This window comes from Nicotiana sylvestris, chromosome 7, assembly GCF_000393655.2.
Source record: "Nicotiana sylvestris chromosome 7, ASM39365v2, whole genome shotgun sequence".
Lineage (NCBI taxonomy): Eukaryota > Viridiplantae > Streptophyta > Magnoliopsida > Solanales > Solanaceae > Nicotiana > Nicotiana sylvestris.
The window spans coordinates 163,535,376-163,546,065 of record NC_091063.1 but is presented as its reverse complement, the minus strand read 5'-3'; the positions used below and the strand labels follow the sequence as shown (position 1 = coordinate 163,546,065).

At 35.9% G+C, this 10,690-nt stretch overlaps 3 protein-coding genes across 3 annotated transcripts; 1 reads left to right on the top strand and 2 right to left on the bottom strand.

The window, feature by feature from the left end:
* Nucleotides 1-130: 130 nt before the first annotated feature.
* Nucleotides 131-1,960, bottom strand: LOC104212952 (pentatricopeptide repeat-containing protein At2g29760, chloroplastic-like). The gene has a single exon (XM_009762326.2). The coding sequence runs from the start codon at nt 1,958-1,960 to the stop codon at nt 131-133; it is 1,830 nt and encodes a 609-aa protein (XP_009760628.2).
* A 2,002-nt stretch (nt 1,961-3,962) lies between these two features.
* Nucleotides 3,963-6,822, top strand: LOC104212950 (thioredoxin-like 3-3). The gene is made up of 3 exons (XM_009762324.2): nt 3,963-4,082; nt 4,196-4,221; nt 6,461-6,822. The coding sequence occupies exons 1-3, from the start codon at nt 3,993-3,995 to the stop codon at nt 6,678-6,680; spliced, it is 336 nt and encodes a 111-aa protein (XP_009760626.1). The 5' UTR covers nt 3,963-3,992; the 3' UTR covers nt 6,681-6,822.
* A 138-nt stretch (nt 6,823-6,960) lies between these two features.
* Nucleotides 6,961-10,076, bottom strand: LOC104212951 (S-adenosylmethionine synthase 1). The gene is made up of 2 exons (XM_009762325.2): nt 9,921-10,076; nt 6,961-8,465 (listed from the first exon to the last, which is right to left on the bottom strand). Exon 2 carries the CDS (start codon nt 8,456-8,458, stop codon nt 7,286-7,288), a length of 1,173 nt encoding a protein of 390 aa, XP_009760627.1. The 5' UTR covers nt 8,459-8,465; nt 9,921-10,076; the 3' UTR covers nt 6,961-7,285.
* Nucleotides 10,077-10,690: the final 614 nt, after the last annotated feature.

Sequence of the window (10,690 nt, the reverse complement as noted above, 5' to 3'; positions counted from 1 at the left end):
TTAATCCAGTCCACTATAAATTTGTATAGAATAGAGAGTAATATTTAACCAATTTGAACACCATATTATACTAAAAAATGCACAAGCTTTTTTCTTTCTTAGTACATACATGCATCAAATTTGGCAAATCTCATAGAGAAAGATTGCCTACTATGAATTGGTGCATTTCACCTTTCATCTCAACCAAGCTAAAGCCTGGAGTTTTATGTATACCTGAACTTTTCATCTTCTTCCTTACTTTTTCAGCATCAATCCATCTATTTTCTGCAGCATAAATGTTGGAGAGAAGAATGTAACGACCCGAATGATAAGGGTCCATTTGAGTAACAATCTTGGCTATCTTTTCACCTAATTGAACCTTACCATGCATTCTACAAGCTCCCAATAATGCACCCCAGATTCCAGCATCAGCCTTTTCTGGCATTTCTTGAATAAACATCTCTGCTTCCTTTAGCAAACCGGCTCGGCCAAGAAGATCAACCATACAACCATAATGCTCAGATCTTGGTGTAATACCATGTACTTGACTCATAGCATTGAACAACCATTTACCTTCTTTTACTAAACCTGCATAACTACAACCACATAAAACACCTAAATATGTTATCTCATTAGGCTTTATTCCCTCATCACACATTTTATTGAACAACATTAGAGCTTCATTTGCAAGACCGTTCATTGCTAGTCCTACAATCATGTTAGTCCAAGCTAACACCAACTTTCTTGGTATGGTTTCAAATACTCTAAGAGCTTTCTCAGGATCACCACACTTACTATACATTTCCAATAAGGCTACCTCAACTTCTTCCTCCTTTATGTTCTGTTTCTCCACGAAAGAATGAACGGCTTCACCAATACGCAGTACACCTGCGTATCCACAAACTGAGAACAATGCCACTAATGTTATCCGATCAGGTTTCAATCCGAAACTAAGCATTTCTCTTAGCAGCTCTAAGGATTTCATATACTTCTTGTTCTGAGTATAGCCAACAATCATAGTGTTCCAAGAAACCAAATCTCTATTTGGCATTGCTCTAAAGATCATTTCGGCTGAATTCATATCGCGAGCCTCAGCATATCCATTAAGCATAACATTCCAAGCAGTAATATCCTTAGGCATATGATTAAAAATTACACTAGCTTTTTGTAGTTCACCTTTTTGTATAAAACCAACAAGTAGTGAAGTCCATGTTACCACTGTCTTCATTTGCATCCTATTGAACAGTTTGTCAGCTGATTCCATATCTCCAAATTTAGCATACATATCAATCAAACCATTTCCAAGATTCTCACTAATGTGTATCCCTTTCTTTATTACATACAAATGAATCAACTTCCCTATACCAAAATCCCCCGTTTTCAAGCACGACGAGACAAGTCCAAGAAGTGTAACCGAGTTAGGCTCAACCCCGTATCGACCCATCTCATTGACTGCATCAAGAACCTCATAAAAACAACCATTTTGACCAAGATCATCAATTATCACATTCCAAGAAACGATATCTGGTTCAGGAATTTCATCAAACATAATCATGATCTCATTAGACAACCCAAAACTTGCATACATATGTAAAAGTGAATTTACTATATGAAGGTCCAAAACATGCCCAAATTTAATAACTGAACAATGTAAGGCTTCACCAAAAAGGTAATCTTTAGTCCTAGACAAAGCTTTAACAACAAAAGGGAATGTATAATTATTAGGAACAAAACCATAGTTCAACATTTTAACATAAAAAATCATTGCTTTACTTGGATTAAAACTAGAAGCATAACCCCTAATCATAGTATTAAACATGAAAGTGTTAGGTGAATCTATGTGGTCAAAAATTAAATGGCTATAAGCTAAATTTCCATTAGGAGAGAGTGCAGTAAAAGATAAAATAGCACTAAGGAAAAGGGTGTCATTGGAAAGGCCAGTTGTGACAAAATGTGCATGAAATTTCAATAATTGTTTCATATTTGGACAGTTTTGTAAAAGAAAAAGATGTGGTGAATAGGGAGTTAGTTTCAGAAGCTTTGTAATTAAAGACATGGTTTTTCTTAGCCATAGAAAATACTAAATCAGTGGAAAAATATTTAAGTTTCAGCTGCTTAAGGAAATAAAGTTGAAATCTTTGAAAAAGGGATTCAAGAATTGATTATTGAAAATTTTGGTAATTTTAAGGTAGAGAGACTTGAGAGCAAATTTTCAAGAATTTTCAGAGAAAATGGAAGAATAACATGGAAAGTGGATTTCAGGGAGAAGGGGCAAATTTGTAAGTCGTAATTACCAATTTGCCCTCTATTAAATATTTAGTCTAATAGGAAATTTTTCACTCTTTATTTAGACTTTTTATGGAAGAATTTAGACACGTGAAGCTCACCTGTCTTGGTAGCAGCTTGTTTGGATGGTCGTTATATATCGTATAATATTATTGTATTATATTATACTGTATTATTTTGAAGTATATAATATTTGAATATATTATATTATTTGCTATCGTTTCATGATGATGCACCTATAATATAAAGAATAAAATTATAATATTGCCAAAAAAAAAAAGTAAGGTACAAGGTAGAATCATGATATTAAAAGGTAGGATAAATAATAAAATATAATAAATATATAATAAAGAAGGGTGAAATGAGAGAAAAAAAATAAGGTAACGACACAATCACACTAAATAGGTTATTACATAAAGTGGTACTTCTAAGTTTTTTTTTTTTTGGTAATTAACTTTCTTTGTATTAATCACCAAAGTAAACCATTACAAAACTATAGTCAAACATCACACTCTGTTGACTATCTCAACTACATCACTGCAACATTAATCTACTTAAGAGGACTATACAAGCTACTACTCAATATACTAATAAGTATTTCTGTAATTGGATTCTAGCTTTAGGTTCAACTCTAACATTACAAATATAGGTTATCTCTCGTACTAAACTTTCACAATTACGACATCTTTTTTTTAAAGATACGATTATTCCTTTCCAGCCATAAAGCATAGGATGCTTCTGTGAATACCAATATGAAGATGTTGGCATGGTTAGATTTCCTTTTTACTTTCTTGATGATCCGCTAAAGATGATGTTGCCAATTGTTGTTGTTTCCTTGATCTTCTTGAATCCATTTCCATATTCAACTCCATAATTCTGTTGCATAAGAACAATGTAAAAACATATGATCTTGTTTTTAATTGTCCCTGGCATAATACACAACTCTGATCAATGTTCAGCCCCCAGCTTGCTACTCTATCCTTGGTAGGTAATCTCCCATGCAACATTAACCATAGACTGAAAATAGCCTTTGGTCGAGCAGAATTCTGAAATACCAAGCTCTTCCAATTCACTCTTGGTAAGTCTCCCAGTAGTTGTAGATACATATGTCTGATAGTCTCTTTGTCATCCCTTGTGCACTAAATTTGTTGTAGAATATCTCTGGAAGCTATTATTCTTCGAACCACCCAACTAGCTTGCTTTGGAATAGGCATGGTCTGAATCTGATGTTGTTTGATGTAATAGGCATCGATCCATCTAATCCACAATTTGTCTTCTTTATGAGCTAAATCACAGCAGACTTTAGCAATTGCAACCTTGTTCCAGAGCATCAGATTAATGATATTCATACCTCCAGTTGATTTTGGAGTACACATTTTGTCTCGTTGTTTCATAACGATAAATTCAACAATACAATATAGTAATAAAATTTAAGTAATAACCATAATGAATATTGTATTTAGTAATAATACGATACAACGCAATAAGTAATGGTAAATACAATATTTATCCAATAGTATTATGGAAGGTAATAATTTTGAGTAATTTCGAATTGTATATGAACAAATTTGAACTTTTTCAGTGAATTTTATAGGCTTTCAGGGGCAGATTCGTCAAGAGAAAAAATTGGACTAAATGGGGGTGGTAAGAGACGTAGTGTGGGGGTATTTATTGGAATAATAATTAATGGATTTTGATAGTTATTCAGGAAAAAAATAAACCGAAAAATGGGTGAAGAGCAGGGAAACTTGAAGACAGCCACAGGTGACGAGAATCTCAAGGACATTTTTCACAATATTAGAACAACTAAAACTCCGGTTAGTTAAGTTTTTTGTATAAAGATTTTTTTAAAAAACAAGTTTTTTACTTATAGATAATGATGAATTGAAGCTTTTGTTAACTTCTGCTTTTGGGAAAACTGTGTTTGCAGGCTGTAATCAACTATGGGGCTTCTTGGTAAGTTAATGGTTCACTAAATATCTTTTGTTTGGTGTTTTTCTTTTCTGGGTTCTTCTTTATTTTCCATATTTCTAGCATAATCTTGTATTTCTCTTTAGTTGGAAGTGCTTTTGCTTTGTGTTCTTTCCCTAGTTTGCTATGGAGTTAGGTATACCAATCTGAATAAGGTGTGAGTTGGGGGAGAGGAGAGGGAGGAGGGGGCAGTTTTGGGGGATTTTACTTCTAGGGGTAGGGGAGGGAAACATGTCAATCCTAATGTTACTTCTCTGGTTCAAATCCTTACAATTTTTTTTTTATAATCATGGTGTCCGGGCTAACTTACGTGTACCTTTAATTCCATGTGATACCTGCTATCTCCTATTAGCGCAGGTACCTGGTAATCTTGTCCATCAAGGTTTGGGCATATGAAAAAAAATCACTTAGGGCTCGTTTGGTATAACAGATAAGCAAAAATAATCCTGAGATAAAGATTTAATACCGCCTTATCCCTTGTTTGGTTACTAATCTTCTTATCCCAGGATTAAAATAGTACATGGATAAGTTATACCTGCCAGATAGTGGAATAGTAATCTCAGGATAAGTTGTTCACGATAAAGAAGTAAAATTGACAATCACAGGATTAATACAACATACCAAACAGTCAATAAGAAATAATACCAGGATAATTAATCCCATTATAACTAATCCCAGCATAACTTGTCTTCAAAACAAACAACTCCTTATTAGAGTTTTTGTCTCCACTGAAATATGAGTTTTTGAACTTAAGACTTCATGATTCTCAACTTACTTTGTTGAACATTAGGCCTGATTTGTATACACTTCTTTTTAGCATCTTGTATGAAATTCAACTAGAATATGAATGAATCTAGTAGAAACAAACCAACTGCTGAGAATTGGATATGTGCTGAGAGCAAAAACTGCAAATGGTGGAGGTGAAGTTATAGCTATTTGCTGGTCGTATATATCTATTTTAGCAAAACCGGAGGTCGTCTGAGTTCCATAGATGAATTTGAAGACTACTTTGGCTGCATTTAGAGTGTAATGTTTTTAATTGTTATTAGGAGTTCTTAATTGTAGAACTGCTATAATGCTTAATTCAGAAGTTCCACATCCAACACTTATGTTTCCAACCGCTGTTTAAAATTAGTCCGTCTTCCTCTGTCAATTTCGTTACTTGCTAGTGTACGAGGCCCTGGCTCTAAATCTTATTGAAGTCCTACTGGTTTTCATGGTATTTTGAGTTGTAGAGGGTGCGTTCTTTAAATGCTTTTAGGGGTTGAAGGTGCAAAACTGCTATAATACCGCTCAACTCGAAAGTTGCACATTTAACACCTCTGTTTCAAACCCCTACTTGAAATTAGTTTGTCTTCCTTTGTCTATCTCTTTATTAGCTAGTTATGACAATATTACTAGAAATTAGTTTCTCTATATCAGTGTTGTCAAAGCCGCGCTTAAACCCTGAAGCGAGGTTCAAAACATGTTGAGCGCTTTGCCTCGCTTAGAGGGCGCTTCAGTGTTGTCATCAAGGCTCTAAGGTATGCTTTTTCTTGCCAATTAGCATAATTCTAAAGAGGTGACACAAAACGATTGATATTTCACTTTATCGTATTTCTTTTCCTAATTCTTTGTCCATAAATTTGTTATTTATGCTTATAATTATTAGCATTGGACTACACATACATATTTGCATTTTTTTTTCCATTGCGCCTTTTTTCATTATAGCACACGTTTTCTTTTGCGCTTTGCGCTTAAAGCCCCAATGGACCTTAGGACTTTTTTCGCTTTTCGCCTTTGATGACACTGCTCCATATCTTCTCTAGGTCCTCCTGGTTTTTATTGTTTACTAGTTATAGAGGTTCGGCTATGAACAAAGCTGATATTGATAAGGATAATGTTCCATTGTTGTCGCGGGATTCTTGCTAATTCCCTGTTTTCATGGGATTAACCTTAATTTCTTAACTTAAATCTACCATGCTCTTGTTTGGTAGAGCATAATCCTTTAAGCTCTCTGAAGCCCACCATCAGAAAAGACGTGATGCGGATTCTCTCTCAGTTTTACAAAAGTAAACGGAATTAAGACACGATAGATGTGAGTTCCATGTCTGCTATATGATTTTGGCGAGCATCTGGAATTTATAATGATGCAAGCATGAGACAAATATATGGAAATTATTCTGTGACAATGAGATGAATTTTGTATACTGAATATCGACTATTGTTGTTTTTGCATTTGTAGGTGCCGTGTCTGCAACCAGATCCTTCCTACATTTCAGGAGCTGAGCAAGAAGTTCCCAAAACTCTCTTTCATATATGCTGATATCGATGAATGTCTAGAGACAACTCAGAATATACGTTACACGCCAACTTTTCATTTCTATCGAGATGGTGAGAGGGTTGATGAGATGTTTGGTGGAGGAGAAGAGCGATTGCATGACCGTCTGTGGTTGCACTCTTAGAAGGAACTTTCAGTACCTTTTGCAATTGAAACAAATCATTGGATCTTGAATGGCAGTTTCTATAACAGATTACTGTACTTTTGTATCGTCAACAGACTGAGTTGTTCGTTATTATCAATTGTAGATCACCAAATTTTAGTTCTGCTTTTAGTTTTATCACAATTCTCAGTTTACCATGCGCATGTTCACAGGTAGCAATAAACTATTACCTGACTGTATTTGCATAACAGTGTTTCCAGACAAAAGCAAACCAATTGATAAACAAAGGAACTCTTTCACCTCAGGAGATAATTTGACAAGTTCACATATAATATGATAGAACATGGGAAACTTAATTCACTGCTACTTAACAGGGAAAACTTAAATCACTGCTACTTAACAGGGAAAACTTAAATCACTGCTACTTAACAGTAACAAAATAAAAATAAGGTACTGCAGAAAAGGGTGAAAAAAAAGAAAGAAAAATAACAAATGTTCAATGACTCAGAGCTCATAGAATCCTCCAATGGAGACACAAATTCTCTTCTCCTGCCACCAATGCATGATATGATGAAGCTTGTTTATTGGTCTGCAAGAAAAATAATGGCCAAAAGGCTACACCTCACTTAAGCTTTTGGCTTGAGGACCTTGACAGTCTCCCATGTGAAGTCGGGGTCATCACGGCCAAAGTGACCATAAGCTGCAGTCTTCTGGTACCTGAAGTTGCCTCCTCTTAACAAGTCAAGGTTGATTGACATCATTCCAGGCCTGAAGTCAAAGTTCTCCTTGATCAGAGCCAAAATATCCTTGTCTGGAATTGTTCCAGTCTTGTAAGTGTCAACAAACACGGAAAGTGGTTCAGCCACACCGATAGCATAAGAAACCTGCACAATACAGCGGCGAGCAAGTCCTGAGGCGACCACACTCTTTGCTGCCTGTCTAACAATATAAGCACCACTCCTGTCCACCTTAGTAGGGTCCTTTCCTGAGAAAGCACCTCCACCATGGGCACCCCAGCCTCCGTAGGTGTCAATGATAATTTTCCTGCCGGTAAGTCCAGCATCTCCGTGTGGTCCACCGATGACGAAGCGACCTGATGGGTTGAGGTGGAAGATGGTATTCTCATCAAGGTACTGAGATGGGATCACAGGTTTGATCACATGCTCTTTCAAGTCCTGGGCAATCTGGTCGTTTGTGACAGTTTCGTCATGTTGAGTTGAGATGAGAACAGTGTGAACTCTAATTGGGACCATGGCACCATTGTCGTTCTTGTACTCAACAGTAACTTGGGTCTTGCCATCTGGTCTGAGCCATGGGCAAGTCTTGTTCTTCCTCACTTCGGTAAGCTTGGCACCAAGCTTAGTGGCCAAAACATGGGTAAGGGGCATGAGCTCTGGGGTTTCATCAGTGGCATAGCCAAACATGTGACCTTGGTCACCAGCTCCAATCTCTTCTGGTTTCTTGGTAAGATGACCGTGAACACCTTGGGCAATGTCAGGGCTCTGCTGCTCGATGTTGACAAGAACCTTGCAGTTGTCAGCGTCAAGGCCAACATCTGCTGAGGTGAACCCAATGCCTCTGCATGTGTCACGCACTATCTTCTCATAGTCAACAGTGGCCTTGGTTGTGATCTCTCCAAAGACCATAACCATGTTTGTCTTTGTGCAGGTTTCACATGCAACCTTGCTTTCTGGATCCTGTTCTAAGCAAGCATCAAGAATTGCATCCGAGACCTGGTCGCAGAGCTTGTCGGGGTGGCCTTCATTGACTGACTCTGAGGTGAACAAGAAAGTTTCCATGTCTGCCCTGATCAAATTTAAGAGCGAGTGTTAAAACCTATCTTAAAATATTCAATTTACCAGGAAAATCAGGGAAAAGCTGATTGCATTACACATGAGACAATGAAAGTAGTCAGACTCAAGAGTGATGATGGAATAACCAGAGTTGACCTCCATCCATTATATTAACACTTACTATTTAGCAATATAACTAGGTCATAATTGTAATGGAAACACTGTTATTAAGAAGATCTAGTGGACCAGAACATTTTGAGGATCAAATATGCATGAAGACTAATCACAGATTTTACCCCAAAACTCAACTTCAGAGATTTTTATAAGATCCTTGGTATTCTTGCTGAGAACTCCAAAAAACATTTCCCTAACTAAATGTAAGCAATACAAGATTGAATCATCAATCTAACACTATTTTACCTTTTACTCATATGATAATATGATAATATAACGTTTTTCCATAATAATATTTGCTGATAGCACTTGCAGTAACCGCACAAGTACAAAGATGCAATTGTTTTACTGTAAAAACCGGTTTTTAGCAATGAGATCAACACACCTCAGATAACCTTAGAAGACAATATAACAACCAGAGTCAACTTCTTTTTTGGTTGCTTTATTGGCTTTTGCCTTTCTAAACTTAACAATGAAGAATTACATTGTTAGCCCTTAAATCATATGAAGATGCAACTCCTTGTAAGATATTTATAAATTATAAATGAGATCTGAGTAGTACTTCATATGAGACAACGCAACAATTAAAAATTACTATTTTCCTTTTTCCTTTTCAATAATTAACCAAGATCAAACAGGTTTATGCCGTTACACTCGCGATTAACACTTAAACTACCCAAATTTATGAAAAGTACCAAACTTTTGTCCAAATACAACTCCTTGGTACAGTAAAACTAGTTTATCAATGAGATCCGGCTAACTAGTTTTTACCAACATTAACAAAAAACGTAACAATCAAAGATAACATCACTAGTAAACAAAGAGATCTAACCATTCACCTAAGTAATGCATGCATAGGTCTCCATATCGAAAATTTAAAGACATTCAACAATTACCAAGCGAATCAACATGTATGGTACTCAACTACTCATGTTCACAAATATAACTGAATATAACGAGAATATTCACCGCAAAAATGCTGAGATCTAACTATTAACCTAAGTAATTCATGAATACGACTCGATATCGAAAAATGTCGATAGAAAAACACTAATTTACAGACATTCAGTTATTACCAAACGAATCTAACATGTATGATACTCATGTTCATAAATATAATTCAATATAACGAGAATATTCACCGCAGAAATGCTGAGATCTAGATCGTAAATCAACAAAAAAAAAATATGCATGAGATTCATAACAGATCTAATACGAGTAAACACATTACCAATTTGATACAGAAAAAAGAAGTAACAACTGTAAATTTGCGGCATGGATTTGAAAAACATACCTCTGAAAATGAAGAAAACTTTGTAGATCTGAAGAATTTGAGAGCAGAGAAGGGAAGCACAGAAGAGAATTGGATCTGATCTGTGTATGGTCACGAGTTTGGGGAAGTTATGGTCCAGTATTTATACACAAGCGAAATTGAAGGGGACAATGGCGCGTATGATTCACTCGCTTTCTCGATCTCTCTTTCTTCTCACTTTCATTTCATACACCAACCAACCTATGGCCCACAATGACCTTCTGTGGGACCCATTTAGCACCACACCGTTTTTTTGTTTAAAACACGATTTAGCACCCCAACTTTACCCTCTCTTTGCGGGACCCACTGTTTATTTTAACGGGCCAGATGATCCCTAAAATTGCGTGTAGCCAATCATGAACGTACATTTCCATTCTATTTTCGGGGTTTTTTGTATCGTTACGTTAGTTATGACTCACATGTTCCCATTAAGATGGTTTTATAATTTTTTCTACAGAAAAGGGTCAAATATGCCCCTATCATATTGGAAAGGTCTAATATTGTCCTCCGTTATACTATCCAAATATACCCCTAACATCATACTATCGATCCACATATATTCCTGATATTATAAAAGCGGTACAAACTTATCCTTCCTCTGTTAATTGCCTCCCTATGACAACATTTCATTACCACCTCACCATTATACTCTCATTTTCATCCCTTCCCCACAACTTTCTTTCCCGTTCATTTGAAGAAAAATCACAGATCATAGATATACAAACAAACTATATCAAAAGAAATGCTGACAA

What these genes read in the sequence shown, in the direction of transcription:
- LOC104212952 (XM_009762326.2), bottom strand. Translation starts at nt 1,960, where the DNA reads ATGAAACAATTATTGAAATTTCATGCACATTTTGTCACAACTGGCCTT.
- LOC104212951 (XM_009762325.2), bottom strand. Translation starts at nt 8,458, where the DNA reads ATGGAAACTTTCTTGTTCACCTCAGAGTCAGTCAATGAAGGCCACCCC.
- LOC104212950 (XM_009762324.2), top strand. Translation starts at nt 3,993, where the DNA reads ATGGGTGAAGAGCAGGGAAACTTGAAGACAGCCACAGGTGACGAGAAT. An exon ending in TTAGAACAACTAAAACTCCG is followed by an intron (nt 4,083 to 4,195) that starts GTTAGTTAAGTT and finishes CTGTGTTTGCAG; the next exon opens with GCTGTAATCAACTATGGGGC. An exon ending in ATCAACTATGGGGCTTCTTG is followed by an intron (nt 4,222 to 6,460) that starts GTAAGTTAATGG and finishes TTGCATTTGTAG; the next exon opens with GTGCCGTGTCTGCAACCAGA.